The following is a 21,016-nucleotide window of genomic DNA, read 5'->3' on the forward strand; positions in this document are numbered from 1 at the left end:
GATTTATACCTATGAGTCTTGTGTTTCCAAGATATGTACAGGAACACAATACAGAACTCTGATAATTAGGAGAAAGTATTTCCTACCATGTCTCAAGTACAAGGAATACACCAGCCTTCACACCCACCCCTACGGCCAGTCATTCACCCTCACATACATCAAGGCCAAGAACAAATGGAAAGGAGAAGGGATAGAAAACAACAATTAGCCCATTAAGGACCAAGCACTGAAAAAACATAGTTTTTTGGAATATTATTCTATATTTCTCTTGATTAGAAAGACCAGAAAATGTGAGAAAAAAGTATTGATGATGATGCTTGTTGTTTAGAGGGGCCTAACATCTAGGTCATCGGCCCCTATGGCACGAAATGAGACGAAATGGAATTATAATTTAAAAGTACAAAACCCATCCACTAACCCGATCTCAAAACATGATGATGAGGAATGAATTGATGAATATGAATTTAAAACAATCAGAGGATAAGACGTGCAATGCCTCACATTTCCAGTAACAATATTACTGACCAAGGGACTGCTTCCAAAGCCCAATCCTGAATCTATGATGCTTTTCTGATTGGGTCAATATATATGTCAACGATCCCGCATAATGGCACTTATCGCTAGTAAAGGAGAACCATGATATTTCTCAAGCTGCGGTACTAATCAAAGGTAGTGTAAACTCACGGTGTTCCAAACATTAAGGTACTACTCACAAGTATTGTACGTCGTAAAGGTAACGCAGACCTATGGTGTTTCTCACACAGTGGCGCCACTCAAAGCCATCGCAAACCGATTAGGTTCCTCACGTAGGTGTACTAATCACGGGCGCCGGTATTCCCGTGGTGTTCCTCACATAGTGGGTACTAATCACTGGCAACGCAGACCCACGGTGTCGCTCATATAGTGGTTCAACTTATAGGCAACACCCAGACCCGTGGTGTCGCTCACATGGGTACAACTCACAGGCAACGCCCAGACACGTGGTGTTGCACACATGGGTACGACTCACGGGTACTGAAAACCCACACTGAACCCCGCTTGAGTGCTACGAATCACAAAACTATTGAGTACCTAACAGAGTGGTACTACTCGCAAGTAAAAGCGACCCATGGTGTTCTGCGCGTGATGGTGCTAATCAAAAGTAGTGTTGGCCACATGACCCTTTAAGTCGCCTTCTACGACAGGCAGGGATGACCTATGGATGTATTCAGCCTCTCCCATCCACAGGAGATCCATCACATTATACCAAACCACAATCCATGTCCGCGCCAAGGTCGCCCCTTTTTGTCGCCTCTTACGACAGGCAGGGGATACCGCGGGTGTATTCTGCATGTGTGTCCCCCACCCGCAGGGGGTAGTGTGTTTGGTCCGCGAGAGGTATTTTATTTCCCTCAAGTCTGCCGGCAAGCCGGTTAGGACCCCCCTATCCGCCACCTGGGACGCGCCACGTGGGAGTATCACCTCTCCCCCTGCTACGCCTGCGTAGCAGGTTCGTGGAACAAAAGTATTTACAAATAGTTTAGATTCAGCATAAAGTTGCATTTACGCAACTTTGGGCCTAGTAGGCATCTTCATTTAGCAAGAGTGAAATTGTTGGAAACAGTTCGAATGAAGGTGAACATTGCATTTTTGACACTTGTAAATTGTTGCTGTGCTCTTGCACAGTCGGCATCTTCTTCTAGTTTTGTTTTCTCTTTGATTATGTAATGTCCTATTTGATCACAACGCACTTCTGCGTGTAAAGCTGCCTTTGACGACCGTCCATAATTACAATTGTCTCTCCCTTCTATGTCAGTTTCTTTGTTGCCTTTCTCGTCATCACCACATATTTCATCATCTTTAGTGTCATCACCTTCAGATTTCATCAGGGCCTCACATACTTAAAAAAAACCTTGAAGTTTCAACGTACAGAACAATTTATATGATGAAAAGAAATTGTCAAGGAAATGCAGTGATGAGATGGATTATTTATAACTGACAGCAAGTCTAAAACCACTCTTTCCCCCAGAGAAACTTCACTGTCTAGTCTTTTCCCACTATAAGGCATAAACTGATATATAGATAACTATCTGAACTGCACAAACACCATAGCTTGAAGCCAAAACGTACAGGTTTTCCTTTGATAAACATCTTATAGGAATATCTTCCAAAATACGGCACCATTTCCTCGTCGATGGAGATATATGATCTAAATTGCAGCTGAGAGATTTTTTCATTGTTTGCTAGTCAATGTATTTTCCAAGAATTGACGATGACACTGTCAACCAAATTTATAAACAGAGGCCACTACCACTTTTTATCCCTAACTCGAATCCTGTAATTGGCAATGCCATTGTCGTGCAAATTATCTCCACCCATGTGCGTATTGTACTCAGAAATAAATTTAGGCTGTGGTGCAGAGACACTTTTATTTCCTTTCCTACTGTACCTTTTAGCGGTTGCTAGTGGTTGTACAGTACCATTGTTGGTTGCCACTGTCACAATTGCATTGTCATTGCACCTGACCATCAAAACTTCAGCTTCATCTTCGAAAGAAAAATCGAACGAGCCCCGGACTTTCTTCTTCAGAGCTGAGGAGTGTTCTAAAGGACACTTAGCAGTACGGTTTTCACTAATGGTACCGGTTGCAAAAAAAAAAACCTTGAAGTTTCAACGTACGGAACAATTTGTATGATGAAAAGAAATTGTCAAAGAAAATGCAGTGATGAGGTGGATTATTTATAACTGACAGCAAGTCTAAAACCACTCTTTCTAGTCTTTTTCCACTATAAGGCATAAACTGATATAGATAACCATCTGAACTGCACAAACACCACAGCTTGAAGCCAAAACATACAGGTTTTCCTTTGATAAACATCTTACAGGAATGTCTTCCAAAATACGGCACCATTTCCTTGTCAATGGAGAGGTTATATGAAAAAATTCCAAATTGAAGGCTCTTCTTTTTCATTACTTCGAAAACAGGCCTCAGTTTTGAAAATTTGTCATTCTCATCCATTAGACTGTTATCTGACAAATGCATGTTTTGTTTGATTGTCATAAACTTTTACGGCTCATGCATTTTCTAACAGTTGTTAGTCCATTGTCTTCATCCTTTGACCAGTACAACTTCATAGCCGGTAATATGTGATATCCAGAAAGGATCTTATTCCCATAAATCGCTTTAGACTTACAGTGCTTAGCTGGAAGGAATGTCGGTTATTACCGTGAGCATATTTGTTTGTATAATGAACAATCATTTGCAGAACTTGTGAATCAAAGTACAGTGAAAATACTTCATAAGGTGACTTACCGCATACATTGATTTTTATTTCTTCAATTTTAGCCGATTCTTCTGAGATTGGTGAAGAAGTATAGACAGGAGCAACTTTACTCCAGTTTGGGAGCTGCTCCTTCTTTCTTTCTGCTTGCTTTTTAGGTTTCTTTACAGCTGACTCTCCAAGTTCATACTCCGTTTCTTGTTGAGTACTTATTTGTATTTCAAAGGTACCAGCCGCGTCATGTATTTTTTTCCTCTTCCACAAGAAGGTCTTCGCTTGTGTTTTCTTCATCTGTTACTTCATCGACATCAGATGGAATATAGACAGTGACAGTGTTATCTGCATTCACCAAGTCATCATCATTATCATAATTATCATCGTCTTCTTTTTCTTTTTCTTCTTCTTCTTCTTCTTCTTCTTCTTCTTCTTCTTCTTCTTCTTCTTCTAAGATAGCTACGAGTTCTGCCACAGTTAGTGTTTTCTGGTAGATGTGAGACATGTCTGAAAACAAACAAATCCTAATATAAATATGAAAGATGTTATACATAATTTCACTGCAAACAAAAATTTTGTCCTATTTATAAAATAATTCATTTTATAATACAGTTTAGCATACCTTTCTTGTGATATCGTTTCTTTATCAGCACACAATTACATTTGCATGCTTCCTCACTGCACTACAAACGCACACTTCAACAGTGAGGGAAGGAACAGAGGTTGCAAGTACAGTCAAGTGAGCAGTCTATGAATCAGGAATACATCCTTGTTAGTCCCAAAGTTGCATAAATGCAACATTATTATAAATTTCAAGGAAAAGCTTAATGTGATAGATTCATTATGTGAAAAAGACCTATTGTCTTACAAGTATGTCTATAAAATTTGAATATATAACAACAGACACAAAATATCTATCCTATTTCTGAAAAAACTCAGAACTCGACCTGATTACATGTTGTGATTTTTTCAATCTTAAAAAATTCAGAAAAATGCCATTACATTTATTTAGTGTGGACAACTGGATCAACGATATTTCTAGGATGTCCTTTCAATGTATCGATGCTTAAAATTAAAATTCACTGAAACTCTAAGTCGGAGCAAAGACAAAAATAAAATGTTGCATTAACGCAACATTGGGCCATAATGGGTTCAATTTCTGCTTATGTACAGAATTATCCTCTGAAGTGTGTACCATGGTTCTGTGCAAGTAAAATGCCAAAAGTGAAACCACCATGAAGTGGATTATTAAATCAGCAAATGAATGAATGAGCACAGCACAGGATGACCACCATCTTGTATCCATAGCAGATGCTGGAGCACTGCAACAGGTGTGAACCTGTCTTCATCAACGGTTTGATGCCATATGCTGTGGAATGGACTGGTTGAACATATGCCATTATGTCAGCTTCCATTGTCCAGAAATCACAAAAGCCTCAGACTGCAAGGGGCACATGAACGCTGTCACTGGCACACTGACTGGCAAAACGTAGTGTTTTCAGACAAGTTCTTCTTCAACCTGTCCTACAGTGACAGCTGCATTTATGTTTGACACTACCATGGCAGCCTGTATTGTTGTGCTGCATAGTGTGATGGTTTGGGGCACCATTAGTGCAACAGTTGATCTTGCCTTCTATGTATTGAGGGCAACCTGACCAGCAACTGATGCATGAGGGAGGTTTTAGAGCCTGGGGTATTCTCCCTCTTTCAGGCAACTCCACATGCTACATTTCAGCAGGACAATGCCCAGTTGCATGTGGCAAGGAATGTCTGGGATATGGTTGGTTGGCAACTTGTTCGTCGTGGTTCTCCAGTATCCACTAATTTGTGGACTTGCATAGGAATTGAATAGAGGTAGATTCCCCAGGAAAATACCCAGAACCTCTTTGATTCCATGCCACGATGGTTAGAGACTCTGATTCCAACATATAGAGGCCACACAAAATACTAAATACACAAGCTCAAAGCTCATCTACAGATCTGTAAAATAAATCATTTGTGTATTGTCATGTACCTAATCTGTGGTAAAGGACGTTTCAATCTCGGTGTTGTAATTTTCATAAACGTTAGTGTATATGTGAGTACACATACATGTACGTAGCCTGCAGTTCAAACATCAACTTCTTGTTGCTCATAACCCACTTGGTGTTACAGTGTGAAGTACGTTGGGTTTTTTTCCTGCTGCTTGGGTCTGACCATCATAGCCCACGACTACTGGAGGTTGGTGGGTAACAAAGAGCTATCAGATGGAACACTGCTGTGGCACTTGATAGCTCGCTCCACAGTGCTCGTTCTTGTTCCTGTGGCTATCTACCTGTCTGTGTTCTATGTCCACCTGGCTGTGTTGTACCGCGCGGGACCACACGACAGTGTCATGACCAGTGCCTTTCAAGCAAGCTTGGAGGTTAGTACATTGTCATTGTAAGTATTATGATTAACTTTGATTGTTTCTTTGATAGAATCTGTTGATGTTCTTTCAAGAATGACACTTTATGGCACTTCTTCATCTTCCTATTTCTTCTGAGGTTGATTTTTCTAGTACCATATCATATATAGGCTATTATTATGATGGGGTCGCCATTCTGTAAGGCAGGAATGAAACATTATTATTCAAATTTAATTAAGTTGTTTCTTTTTTTTTTTCAAGTATAATACTGTTACTATACGTTTTCATTTTCACATGGTTTATAAATTTAGTACTCAGAATTAGTTTTGGTAGACTGAAGAACTTAACAGTTATAAAAAAATATTTATTCTGTCTGTTACTGTAGTTAACACAGACAGTCCTTTGTAACATTCAAAGTGTGTACCTAGAAGTGTGGCACTCCATTCAGTTGCCCCTCATCTGGAATGAAAATACATTTTACAGACTGTAAACTGCTACTTTACTGGTGTAATACCATCCAAGAATTGCTAAAAGCTTAAATGATGCAGGTAACACGTGCTTTTCTTGAAATAAACTTGCCGGGACATATGTCTCTCCGCATATATAGAGGAGTTGGTCCTGTTATCGGGCAGTTCCTGTTATTTGGGTACTTGAGTTCTGCCTGTGTAACTGTGGAATGCAAAGGGTTAAACATCTGGGTTTCTGTTGTATCACTTTTTGGAAAGCTTTTCTGTCATGAAGTAGTATTTCTGGGATGTTAAAAAATTTCTGGATCTTCCCTAGGCCTAGGATAAAGTGAAATCTGTCTGCAAACGAATCAGGACGAGGAAATTAGACAGAAGTACATGGATATAATTAGTGAGAAGTTCCAAACAGTGGACAGTAAGCAGGTTCAGGATATAGAAAGAGAATGGGTGCCACACACGGATGCTGTAGTAGCAACAGCAAGGGAATGCATAAGAACAACTGTGTATAGAGATGGGAAAAGCGAACATCTGCCTGGAATGACGAAGTGAGAGCAGCTTGTAAACGTAAAAAAGAATGCTTATCAGAAATGACTCCAAACAAGAGCTGATACAGACAGGGAATTGTACGTAGATGAAAGAAACACAGCAGAACAAATAGTTGTTGAAGAATCCAAAAAGAAGTCGTGGGAAGATTTTGGTAATAACCTGGGGCCTGTTTCATAAAACTAACTAATAATATTAGCTAATAATATTAGAACTCATAAAACAAATTATTAGTTGTCAAAATTCTGTTTCATAAAGATGTATGCATGACTAATAAAATGGCTTCACTAATAATATTAGTTCATTAGTCAGCTGATACAGTTTGAGGTTAGAATCGATTTGTTGCATGTTCTTAGTTTGTTTTCGTTCCTTGAAGTAGGCTAGCGCTTGACCCGCTCATACTCTGTACTTTTTTTGTTTGACTACAACTGGAACCGGCTATTCAGTGCAGTTTCAGATTCTTGTCAGTTTATATAGGCTACAATGGGTAAAAGAAACGACAATAATGTCAGGAAAGAAAGTTTCCTTAGAAAAGTGCTGGAGTTGAAGGGGCAGTTGTTCGGAGCCTTTTCACTAACCGTGACAAAGGACTCGAAGAGGCAAGCATGGATGGAACTGCGGGATTATGCTGTGGCTATTGGGCTGGTCACAGCCAACAAAGATCACACTTATGTGCGGGATGCTACTTGGCCTAACATGAGGAGCAGAACAGTGGTAAGTTTTAGCTGTTGTTTTTCTCTTAGTTGGAGGTTATGTTAGTGTTTATTTACTAACTTCAAGCCACCCTTTTCTCAACTGGGTGTCGATATTTTTTAAAGGGGGAGAGGGGGAAATAAGGAGACTATTAGCTCCGCAGTATAGTTTACTGTGCTGTATACTACCCATAGTCATTTAACATTATGCATCATACAGCCATCCTTTGTGTTTTTATGACTGTGACTGAGCAGAACTTAACCTGAAATGAATTCCAGTGATATTTATAAATCTTTGTTATAATATGCAAAAAAGCATACAAAAATTATTGTATACAATAGATGTAGGTAGTACTTTAGTATAGACAGTTACAACAGGATGTCCTTCTTCTAGACTTACATGGTTTCTTTTATTTACAGGCAAAAGTTGATAATGCTTATCAGACTGGAAGTGGGGGAGGAAGTAGCAAAAAATTAGATGTCATAGACCACCTGGTTCTTGACATTATCGGAAGAGAATCTCCTGTTTTACAGGGATTCGGAACAGAAGATTCTCTTGGAGAAATCGTGCTTCCTACAATGGGACCAACTTCCGCTTCAACCAGTAACTATATAGTGGCGTTGGAAGAAAGTAGGCCTATATCTGCCACTGAAATTGATGGAAGCTGGCAAAATGGAGAGCTCCAGCATCAGCAGGAGACACCTAAGGCTAGAGGTAAGCTGGAAATGATTTAACTTAAGACTGTATTCTGGTATCTAATTCCACCTCTTGACTGCGACTTCTTTGTGTGACTTTAAACTTACAGGCTCAGGGTGCCCGCTAGTAACCAAGATCTGTTTTCCCTGGATTACATTTAGTGGAACACTGTACATAATAATGTGATGCTTGAGCATGTTTATCATACTTTGGTATAGTCATCTTGAAACATATTTTGCATGAACACTAATGGCATAAAGAAGTTGAAATAAATGTATCATATGTCAAAAAGCTACACTTCATCATAAAATATAAATCTGTGAAGTGGATCATCGGCAATCCCATTGTACACAGCCACTACAACCAACAAAAATTGACTACATTGCTCACAGCAAGCCATCAGTCATTCCTCTAATGCCTGTGCTCATCAGGGACCCTTTCTTGAAATTGGCACGAGTGAGCATGCCAGTTTTAAACATGCTCATAACAGAAATGTGTAGATTATTGTTCAGAAACTTGGGTACGTTCCCAGTTCTTGTCGCAAATGGAAGTGTTGTTAAATATGTAAGCTGGTCAACTAGTGTGTACAAAAGAAACACACCACTGACACAGTACTTTATTTGTAGAATTCTTTTCTGTGATAATTTCCTTTTTCTATAATATTTTCTCCTTAATAGCAAGGGAAAATCTGGGACAAATATTCGTTTATAGGAAGGGGAGTTAGGGATTGAAATAACTTACCAAGGGAGATGTTCAATAAATTTCCAATTTCTTTGCAATCATTTAAGAAAAGGCTAGGAAAATAACAGATAGGGAATCTGCCACCTGGGCAACTGCCCTAAGTGCAGATCAGTAGTGATTGATTGATTGACAATACTTGAGCACCTCTACGGTATGTAAATTATATGGGCAGATTTTAAAACATTGGGCGTTTGAAAAAAAAACATTAAGAAGATAAGAGTTATTGTCTTTTTAATCTGTAATATTATAATTTAAATTTTGGTTCAACAATTACAAGGCAATTAGGCCTACAAATTTATATTATTATTCCTAGCATTTACCCATTGGTGCAAGGTCCGCCATTTTGCACGATCTTGGGCATCGTGTGGTCTTAACATGAGAGTCTTCGTATCATTTACTGTGTCATGCCAGCTTTGCTCTGGACGTTTGTGTGGACGTTGCCCATTAATTTCAAAGGAGTGAGTTAAATTGGCTCCGGGCAAGTTGGCCATGCGGTTAGGGGCGCGCGGCTGTGAGGTTGCATCCGGGAGATAGTAGTTTCGAATCCCACTGCGAAAGCCCTGAAGATGGTTTTCTGTGATTTCCCATTTTCACATCAGGCAAATGCTGGGGCTGTACATTAATTAAGGCTACAACCGCTTTCTTCCAACTCCTAACCCTTTCCTATCCCCTCGTCGCCTTAAGACCTATCTGTGTTGGTGTGACATAAAGCCGCTAGCCAAAAAAAAAAAAAAAAAAAGGACAAACTGTTCCAGATGCGGCACACAGGACATGACCATACCATTTGAGATGCTTTTCCTGTGCTTTCTCAGTGATGGGTGCAATGCTCATTTGCTAGTGAATGGTGTCGTTTTTGACATAATACAGTGATGCCATTTCCATATTATACAATTTATTAACTTCATTATATATACCCGCATTGACTTTTGCTCACCTGTAATGGAGTGTGTTCCACCTTCCAATACCTATTTTATTGTAGGCCTTTATATGTTTAGGACTAACACATTACACACGGTATTGATAATAATTAGGACAAAAAAATAGCTGAAGATGTCTCTAATAGAGACTAAAACATAATAGCCGAATATGTGTCTATTACAGATTATTTATAAAGGCTGGTGTTTAACAATTTATTCCTGTCATTAGTCTTAGGGTACCCATTTTCTGGAAAAATAGGGAAAGCATGGAAAACACAGGGAAATGACTTGTCACATCAAAATTAATCTTTCAGTGTAATACTGTACCCAAACGTAATGATCGAGTGAGACTGATATTAGGCGCGACACGAGCCGAACGCAGTGAGTAGTATTTTGAGAGAGAGATAGAGACAGATAGTGAACACATGCGGTAATGATGAAGAGTGAATGAAAAAGAGAGACATACTTGCACGAACCGCTCAAATGTTCCATCAACCGTATTGTTCCAAATACAGTGTGTCCCACTCCCAGCATGGCCGGGAGACTACATGCATGTTCTGAGCGGTATATTCATAACCTTCTGCGTATTCTGTGTCCACTATTACTACATTTATTGCTTACTCATGCACCCAATAGCCTTCATCATGAGTACTAACCTCTTTAATTTCACTATGTACGGAGGATTTTGAGATACCGACTTCTTGTGCAACACATTGTACAGATGTAGTGGGAGATCGTACGAATGATGTGTTAATGTCGATATTTTTTTCTAATAGAATCCCTCGTTTCAGTTTAGGAATCACAACATTAAGTGATCCTGTTAATTTATTCACGAGATATCTGTTTCTTTACCTGGAAGAGGAACCCCGGGAAATCTCTTCTGAAATTGCCTACTCACCTCTTTATGAGTCGGTTTTTACATATGTGTCATACATAAGAATTCTTTGTTCTAGTATGAATTTAACTGGCATTTCAACATTGTAGTAATGTAATTAATCTAATTAATTCTACTGTAATTCAGCCCCACACGGTCTTGTAACAAATGTATCGCTTCACGGCTTCCCACGACACACAAACTCGAGTACTATATGCGAACTTTTACTTGAGCCCGATTTTTACGGGGTGAGGGGTAAGGAGGGAGCGTTGACGGTTCCGGTTATACTGCCAACTGGATGGAAATGAAATCTGAATTGAATCGATAATATGATCGATCGATATGAATTTTCTAAACATTGATTATCTTACGCCAACAACTCTGTTACACATACATTATTTAACATTATACAACATTTCTCGATGCAAATCTTGTTCCTAGCATGAATTATTATATAGTTTGGCTTTGCTGTGTAAACAACATCAGTACTAGTTCGTAAAGTGTACGCCAGATGTCGCACAGCAATGCATAGTTTGTGTTTCAAAGGTTGCCAATATGGATATCGAAGATAACCGAGGTCTACCGATTCAGCAATAGGGAGCTCAGGGCTCAAGAAAAGGTTTGCGTATAGTAACTGACTTCCTCATGGCAATGCAGTGAGTCAGCATGAGGTTATGAATACACCGCCCGGAGTGTGTATGTCGACTACCAGCTCCTCTGGGAGCGTGACACACTGTACCAGCTTCTCCACCGTAGCTACCATTGTGGACTTCACTCATAACCCTGGCTGGGGCCCTCCGTATTTATTTGGGGATGCAGCCTCTGAAGGTTGGCGGGCTCCCCCGAGGCAATCACAAATCAATGGGAAAAAGTTATTATCTATGAACATTTAATTTTTCTATCAAGGTCTGGAATTACGTTTCATTAAGAGTGAATTTTAAGCTACACCACATGTAATACTAGATACATCACACGTCTCTTGCACTGCCTCCTTTAAGCGGTTACCACAAGTACCGGTATGTCTTTTTCATTAAATGTCTTTCGCTACCACACGTGCACACTCTATCTGTCTCCATCTCTCTCTCTCAAACTACTACTCGCTGCGTATGACTCACGTCGCATCTAATATCAGTCTCTCTCGATCATTGCATCTGGGGTACAGTCTTAAATTGAAAGATTAAATTTGTCCATAAAATGGGTACCCTGAGATCAATAGTGGGAATAAATTATTAAACATTAGCCAATATAAATTAGCTTAACTGTAAGTCTTAACTTTCACCTAATTTTCTCCTTTTTTTATAGGTACTGTCAAGAAGAGGGTACTCGTCCAGCATCCCGAGGAAACTAAAGAAATAGAGTCCCTCAAAAAACGGAAGCTTCAACTTGAAGTCCGGAAGCTGGAGCTGGAGGTGTGGGAGAAGGAAAATTTACTCAATATTGAGCATTCACCCCTCACAAGTGGTGTTCAGGAACGTGGGAAAAAGGAACTTTCTGTACCAAACGAATATTTAATTGTAGAAAACAATGGTGGTAACTTTGTTGTAGTTCAGCCTCATATGTAAAAAGTGTAAATAAAAATCATAAAAAGCACAAAATTACTGTGTTGGGTGTTCATATGATTTGTCTTTTATGCATCACAATGTCTGTTCACACGAAGTGGTCATAAAGGAATTGCAGTTTTTCTGAGCCTGGACTGGAACCTCCTCACCCTCCTGAATATCCTCTTGCTCCAAATGATCCTCTTCCATTTCAGGAGCCATGTAGTTATCTAGATGTCTTGACAGGTTACAAAGTACTACACAAGCATTGATAACTTTACAAGCAAAGGTGGGATTTAATCGCATACCAATGCTAAGGACAGGAAATTTTTCTTTAAGGAGTCCTATTGCACACTCTATAACCCTCCTTGTTTTTTTATGTGCTCTTAAAAATCTTTGTTGAGACTGACTAGCAAAATCTCGGATTACTGGTGGTATGAGCCAAGATTTTAAAGGATAGATGGAGTCTCCAAGCAGAACTGCACCAGGGAAAGGTCTCCAGCCATTAGCCATCCTATTGTTCAAGCCACTTAATCTTAGAACCCTAGCATCACTGACACTGCCAGGCCAGTTTGCACATACATAGTAGAATTCTAAATTTGGCCCACATACTAGCAGAACATTCAAGGAATGTTTCCCATGTCGATCAACAAATGCCGGTTCATATGCACTTTGTGCATCAATTTTGATAAGTGTTCCATCAAGTACTCCACAAATTAAAGGAATACCACCAAGTTCAGTGAATCTGGCAACTACTTCACCACAGTCAGCTGGCCAACGTACAACATCCTGAAGAAGAGTGTTATTTATCGCAGTCACAACTCGGTGCACAACTCTGCAGACTGTTGCTTTTGAAACATTGTGCATATCAGAAATACAATGATACTGTGCACCACTACCTAACCAGTGTAGTGCAATCTGAAGCTGCTGTTTTGAGGTTAGTGCTTCATTCCTTACAGTGGGAGATTCTAAGATATTACCAATCCTATCAAGCACATATTCAAATGTTCTGTAATCTAACCTAAATCTCTCATTGTATTCATATGATTGTTCCATACCAGTATAGGCTGTTCTTGGTCTAAAAGTTCTTGGACGGCGAATATAAACTCTCTCCTCATCACTATTTGAATCAGAGTCAACCATTTCACTGATCTTCACAATTTTATGCCAATATATCAATATACCACACACTTTGGTTTCACTAATAATATAAAATATGAGTCAAAAAACACTAATAGAAATAATCCCAATAATATGAGTAAATTTTATTAGTTATGTTGTCTATGAAACAATTTACTAATATTATTAGGAACATCTACTAATAATTTAGACTCATAAACTAATAACTAATATTATTAACTAATAATTTTATGAAACACAATACTAATATTATTAGTTAATATTATTGGTTTTTACTAATAATATTAGTGAAATATGTTTTATGAAACAGGGCCCTGGAAAGGCTAGGTCAAGCAGCAGGGAAACCTTTCTGGACAGTAATAAAAAATCTTAGGAAGGGAGGGAAAAAGCAATGAATAGTGTTTTGGGTAATTCAGGGAATCACTGGACAGGTGGAGGGATTATCTTCTCAACGTAAAAGGAAATCTTCATGCTGATGTTGCGAACAATGGAGCTTACGGGGAGGAATAAAATGATGTTGGTGAAATTACGCTTGAGGAAGTGGAAAGGATGGTAAATAAATTCCATTGTCATAAAGCAGCAGGAATAGTTGAAATTAGACCTGAAATGGTGAAGTATAGTGGGAAGGCAGGGATGAAATGGCTTCTAGAATAATACACTGACTGACAGAGCAAATGCAACACCAAGGAGGAGTGGTTCGAAAGGGATGAAAGTTGGGGAAAAAACAGAGACGGCACGGACGAATAATTGATGTTTATTTCAAACCGATATGCAGGTTACACAATGCGCACGGCATCGACTCAGTAGGATGTAGGACCACCGCGAGCGGCGATGCACGCAGAAACACGTCGAGGTACAGAGTCAATAAGAGTGCGGATGGTGTCCTGAGGGATGGTTCTCCATTCTCTGTCAACCATTTGCCACAGTTGGTCGTCCGTACGAGGCTGGGGCAGAGTTTGCAAACGGCGTCCAATGAGATCCCACACGTGTTCGATTGGTGAGAGATCCGGAGAGTACGCTGGCCACGGAAGCATCTGCACACCTCGTAGAGCCTGTTGGGAGATGCGAGCAGTGTGTGGGCGGGCATTATCCTGCTGAAACAGAGCATTGGGCAGCCCCTGAAGGTACGGGAGTGCCACCGGCCGCAGCACATGCTGCACGTAGCGGTGGGCATTTAACGTGCCTTGAATACGCACTAGAGGTGACGTGGAATCATACGCAATAGCGCCCCAAACCATGATGCCGCGTTGTCTAGCGGTAGGGCGCTCCACAGTTACTGCCGGATTTGACTTTTCTCCACGCCGACGGCACACTCGTCTGCGGTGACTATCACTGACAGAACAGAAGCGTGACTCATCGGAGAACACGACGTTCCGCCATTCCCTCATCAAGTCGCTCTAGCCCGGCACCATGCCAGGCGTGCACGTCTATGCTGTGGAGTCAATGGTAGTCTTCTGAGCGGACGCTGGGAGTGCAGGCCTCCTTCAACCAATCGACGGGAAATTGTTCTGGTCGATATTGGAACAGCCAGGGTGTCTTGCACATGCTGAAGAATGGCGGTTGACGTGGCGTGCGGGGCTGCCACCGCTTGGCGGCAGATGCGCCGATCCTCGTGTGCTGACGTCACTCGGGCTGCGCCTGGACCCCTCGCACGTGCCACATGTCCCTGCGCCAACCATCTTCGCCACAGGCGCTGCACCGTGGACACATCCCTATGGGTATCGGCTGCGATTTGACGAAGCGACTAACCTGCCCTTCTCAGCCCGATCACCATACCCCTCGTAAAGTCGTCTGTCTGCTGGAAATGCCTCCGTTGACGGCGGCCTGGCATTCTTAGCTATACACGTGTCCTGTGGCACACGACAACACGTTCTACAATGACTGTCGGCTGAGAAATCACGGTACGAAGTGGGCCATTCGCCAACGCCGTGTCCCATTTATCGTTCGCTACGTGCGCAGCACAGCGGCGCATTTCACATCATGAGCATACCTCAGTGACGTCAGTCTACCCTGCAATTGGCATAAAGTTCTGACCACTCCTTCTTGGTGTTGCATTTGCTCTGTCAGTCAGTGTATATATATATATTTTTTTGCTATTGGCTTTACATCGCATCGACACAGATAGGTCTTATGGCGACGATGGGACAGGAAAGGGCTAGGATTGGGAAGGAAGCGGCCATGACCTGGTGTGAAAATGGAAAACCATGGAAAACCATCTTTAGGGCTGCCGACAGTGGGATTCGAACCCACTATGTCCCGAATACTGGATACTGGCCGCACTTAAGTGACTGCAGCTATCGAGTTTGGTAATAATAAGATTAGCATGGAGTGTTGGTAAGATACCTTCAGATTGGACAAAAGCGCTAATTGCACCTATCTATAAGCAAGGGAACAGGAAGGATTGCAACAACTATCGAGGTATCTCATTGATTAATATACCAGGCAAAGTATTCACTGGCATCTTGGAAGGGAGGGTGCGATCGGTGGTTGAGAAGAAGTTGGATGAAAACCAGACCAGACCACAGAGGGGCTGTCAGGATCAGATTTTCAGTATGCGCCAGGTAATTGAAAAGTACTACGAGAGGAATAGACAGTTGTGTTTATATTTTGTAGATCTAGAGAAAGCATTTGACAGGGTACTGAGGGAAAAGATGTTCACCATACAGGGAGACTATGGGATCAAGTGTAGATTATTAAAATCAATCAAAGGCATTTATATTGACAATTGGGCTGCAGTGAGAATTGATGATAGAATGAGTTCTTGGTTCAGGGTACTTACAGGGGTCAGACAAGGCTGTAATCTTTCACCTTTGTTGATCGTAGTTTACATGGATCCATCTGCTGAAAGGTATAAAGTGGCAGGGAGAGATTCAGTTAAGTGGAAATGTAGTAAGCAGTCTGGCCTATGCTGATGACTTGGTCTTAATGGCAGACTGTGCCGAAAGCCTGCAGGCTAATATCTTGCAACTTGAAAATAGGTGAAGTGAGTATGGTATGAAAATTAGCTTTTTGAAAATTAAATTGATGTCACAGGTAAGAAATTCAACGGAATTGAATGTCAGATTGGTGATACAGAGCTAGAACAGGTAGATAATTTCAAGTATTTAGGATGTGTGTTCTCCCAGGATGGTAATATAGTAAGTGAGATTGAATCAATGTGCAGTAAAGCTAATGCATTGATCTCACAGTTGCAATCAACAGTATTCTGTAAGAAGGAAGTCAGCTCCCGCATGAAACTATCTTTACATCGGTCTGTTTTAAGACCAGATTTGCTTTACGGGAGCAAAAGCTGGGTGGACTCAGGGTATCTTATTCATAAGTTAGAAGTAACAAACCAGAAAGTAGCGAGAATGATTGCTGGTACAAACAGGTGGGAATAATAGCAGTAGGGTGCTTGGAATGAGGAGATAAAGGCTAAGTTAGGAATGAAGTTGATGGATGAAGCTGTACGCATAAACCGGCTTCGATGGTGGGGTCATGTTAGGCGAATGGAGGAGGATAGGTTACCTAGGAGAATAATGGACTGTTATGGAGGGTAAGAGAAGTAGAGGGAGATGAAGACAATGATGGTTAGACGCAGTTTCTAATGATTTAGGGCCGGTTCTACCACCTACTGGTAAAGTAGCATGTAACTTGCCCTCCGCGTAAAAGGATGTTTCCGTTCGACCACTCCCAGGTAGCGCTATCGGCAGCATAAATCGTCATTACCCGGCGCGTAATTTATCGGCCACTTCGAGGGCCCGATAAGACTTTACATGCCGGGCAAGTTTTGAGAGCTGAATATTATTAGCTGTATTTCTGATGACATACAACTCAAATTAGCATAGTATACTGAAAAATGCATTATACTGTAACAGTGATCAATATTGTATTGCAGGATTTTGAACATTAATGCTTCCTTTGAGTTGCAACGGTCACACCAGCCTCTCGCATTGATAGCGTAGGGGGGAACACATAACACATTTTATTCTTCAAGTTTTCGCAAAGAAACACTTAAAAGGATATAAAATCAAAACCTGTGTGGAAATAATTTCAAATGGGATTTAATTTTCTACTTTTTCAGTTTTCAGACACCAAGTATAAGTTAGTGTATTTATCCCAAATTCCCCAAGCTCTCTTGTAGTGTAATGGCTAACGCGCTCACTTCATAATAGAGGGTATACAGGTTCGAGCCTTCATTATGACAATTTTTTTTATTTTCATTATTAGCGTTGTATTAATCTGTATGCCTCTTTTCATACGTTCCTTTGTTAATAATATATTTCATTGAAATGTTTAATCACAATATTATGTCTACTAGGAAAATGCTTTATAAGTGTGCTACTAACAGAAAGTGATGTTATGATTAATATAGCATATAGGACTGTCACCCAGGTAGCAGATTCCCTATCAGTTGTTTACATAGTCTTCTTGTAAACGATTTCGAAGAAATTGGAAATTATTCCATTCCCGAATTCCTCTTCCTATGAACGGATATTTACCCCGATTAGTTCATTAACAGTACCTTCCAACTTTATCTTCATAAAGTTAAACATTAGAATGAAATACATTATCAATAAATGTAAGCATGTGGAAATAAATGAGGTCAAAGTGCTAGCTGCAAATACAGCATCGTGGAGATACTTAATCAATTCACAGAAGCCTGTACATAGAATGCTCAAAAGGAATAAGTCTGTAAGGAAGATGTGGGTGTATATACGTATATGGAAGCTCGTAAAGAAGAGAGTTAAGAACAACAGCAGGGAACGAAAATAAATTATTAAATGTAAATTAGAAAGACGATGGAAACCTGCGTACCTTCTATTACGGAGCTAGCGGCTTGATCAGTCTACTACGAGAATACTTTCCAAAAAAGCTGCCTTACATGACAGGTTATAACTGGCGTAAGAAAATGTAATATCGAGATTTTAATCCCAATTAGGTATTGATTTTGAAGCTCATAGATTAAAATCACGAAAGCTTGACATAAATCATTGTCCATAACTCTTAAGACTCCCCTTATTAGGCTTTTTGATGATAATCAACAGATGCAAGCACAGGAAAATAAGACAATCGAAATGAGCTTCATACATCTCACGATAGATAGCAACGCACTCGAACGTGAGAAGTCGCTGAAAATTAGTCTAGGCAACTCCGTATATCGGTGTCTAGCTCCGGGTAGCTACCCAGCGCTTGCGCGGAGGTGGTTGGACGCAAGGCAAAATACCAGCTGATTTACACCCCCAGGTAGTTTACCTCCCGGGCAGCTGCCAGCCACTTTACCAGCAGATGGTAGAACCGGCCCTTAAACATAAGAGGTATAGAACTAAATGAGGCCACAGCACTAGTTGCAAATAGAGGATTGTGGCAACATTTAGTAAGTTCACAGAGGCTTGAAGACTGAACGCTGAAAGGCATAACGGTCTATAATGATGATGCATGTATGTATGTATATATATATGTTGTTTGACCTGCTTGTACTAAAGCAGTGTTGTTTCCTTGCATGACTTGCCTCTGTTGTTGTTATTGATTGTTTTTGCTTTTGTGTGTTTTCAGGGTGGTTTAGCATCGATCACAAAAGGGCAGCCTCTGGAAATAGCGCATGGCTCCCAGGTTACTCTGCGCCATTCTCACGGGAGAACCTGCTGGCTACACTCGCATCCACACGTATACCCCATCCGGTACCCCGACAAGCGCGGCAGTTCCCACCAACAGCAAGTGACGTGCTACTCCTTCAAGGACGTCAACAACTGGTGGATCGTGAAGCGACCTCTGAGAAACGACCTGGTGGTGTCCCAGCCGGTGGACGCCATTCGTCACGGAGATGTGATACAGCTAGTGCATGGCATGACAAGCAGGGCTCTCAACTCCCATGATGTTGCAGCTCCTGTCTCTCCTCAAAATCAGGTTTGTAGTCTCGTCGTCAGCTGTGACATACAGACACATATACAGAGTGTGACAATAAGGTACGGCCAAACTTTCAGGACACATTCCTGACACGTAAAAGAAGAAAATATGTTATATGGACGCGAGTCTGGAAATGCTGTATTTCCAACTTTGAACTCATTTTCTACAACACTACATAGTACATTAATCACGGGAAACACACAGGAACAGAACGTACCACCATACCAGATGAAACTCTTTCTTACATGAAGTGTTAAAAATGTCCTCCGCTAGCATTGATACATGTATCAACCTGCCGTTGTATGGAGTCCTAGATGCACTGATATATCCCTACAATCATCATCCCCCTCCTTTCCCCTTATCCAGCTCCTGCCGGGTCGGGAATTTATTGCACTTCTCCACCTTCCTCTCTTCTTTGACCATTCCTCTTCCATCATGTTGCACCAGTCCAGGTTTCTTCTTCTCCTCCTCCTCCTCCTGCTCCTCCTCTTTATCGAATCAATCCATCTTGTTCTAGGTCTCTCTCTTGCTCTCTTTCCCTCACACTTCATGTTCATCATCTGTTTTGGTATTCTTTCCTCCTCCAGCCTCTTTACATGTCCAAACCATCTTAGTTTACTCCTATATGAAAATCTACGGCTTGTTTCCAGTCATTTGATCGGGTGAGGAATGGAATAAATTAAGCCCCCATCTAGCGGCGAGGTTAGGAATTGTGTTGGCTGCCGAAGCTTGTCGCACTCCTCTGGGGCAATGATTAATGAATTGCAGATGAAATGATATTGGAGAGTGTTGCTGGAATGACAGATGGCAGGGAAAACTAGAGTACCTGGAGAAAAACCTGTCCCACCTCCACTTTTCCCAGCACAAATCTCACATGGAGTGACCGGGATTTGAACCACAGAACCCAGCAGTGAGAGGCCGGTGCCCTGCCACCTGAGCCACAGAGGCTCCGTTTTACTCCTGTCAGTTCTCTTATTTATGTTTTTCATTCTGACCTCCTTACTATAACTTTGTTTCTCATTCTGTCTTTCCTTGTCTTTCCTATCATATACTTCTTAGGTATTTCATTTCACTGGCTTGAATTCTACTCTCCCCCCTACCTGCCATTGTCCAGGTCTTGGCCGCATAAGTCATAATGGGTGCATTATCTCTTTACACTTCCTTGGTACTTCCATATTCCAGACATGGTTTCTTACACTCTTGTAATCTGCATTAATTCACTCCCTAGGTATTTGAAACTGTATCCCTGGAATATTGTCAGTTATTCCATGAGATTTCACTGAATTGGACGATCTGTGTTTCTCAATTTTTCATGCATGTACTCCCCTTCATTAGCTCGAATAACTAGACGTTTACTATAATGGAAAGGAACAAACAAGTGTAAATCAAGTAGAGTATAGAAAGAAGTGGAACTGATGAGGAGAAAGAGAGTCTGTTTAAGACGGCAGTGTATGAAGATGTAGAAATTGTACTTTCCTATTCTGCCTCTTTCTGTTTTTGCTATTACACGGGTGTTCAACAAAGACTGAGACTGATGTTCAAAAGTCTTGAACAGACGATTGCACTGTCATCTAGCGGACTGCTAAGTACCCTCCCCTGCCAGAACTCAACCGCTGTCTGTCAGTAACTTACTTCTTACTTTACAGCGGTAGAAAGTTAAGCGCAACATTACACAATCAAGTTTTGTGTTCTGATGAAGAAGACTGTTTCAGTACCACTTCAAGATTTTTGTAGAGCATATGGTGAGTCCACATTGTCTGATGCTGCATGTTTCCATTGGTATAAAGTTAGGTGATGATGATGATGATGATGATGATGATGCTTGTTGTTTTAAGGGGCCTAACATCGAAGGTCATCGGCCCCTAATGAAACGAGATGAAC

The 21,016-nt window shown here is 40.9% G+C and overlaps 2 protein-coding genes across 2 annotated transcripts in view; both read left to right on the top strand.

Annotated features, from left to right (window-relative positions):
- The window catches only part of rt (Protein O-mannosyltransferase rt), a 120,698-nt gene that overhangs the window by 59,481 nt on the left and 40,201 nt on the right, over positions 1-21,016 (top strand). The window contains exons 6-7 of the mRNA XM_067146380.2: positions 5,409-5,658; positions 18,785-19,135. Of these exons, the coding sequence (XP_067002481.2) occupies positions 5,409-5,658; positions 18,785-19,135 (601 nt within the window). The remainder of the gene's footprint in view (positions 1-5,408; positions 5,659-18,784; positions 19,136-21,016) is intronic.
- On the top strand, positions 6,802-12,133 carry LOC137500439 (uncharacterized). The gene is made up of 3 exons (XM_068227334.1): positions 6,802-7,364; positions 7,763-8,057; positions 11,874-12,133. The coding sequence occupies exons 1-3, from the start codon at positions 7,134-7,136 to the stop codon at positions 12,131-12,133; spliced, it is 786 nt and encodes a 261-aa protein (XP_068083435.1). The 5' UTR covers positions 6,802-7,133.

The sequence above is a fragment of the Anabrus simplex genome, chromosome 4 (assembly GCF_040414725.1).
Source record: "Anabrus simplex isolate iqAnaSimp1 chromosome 4, ASM4041472v1, whole genome shotgun sequence".
Classification (NCBI taxonomy): Eukaryota; Metazoa; Arthropoda; class Insecta; order Orthoptera; family Tettigoniidae; genus Anabrus; species Anabrus simplex.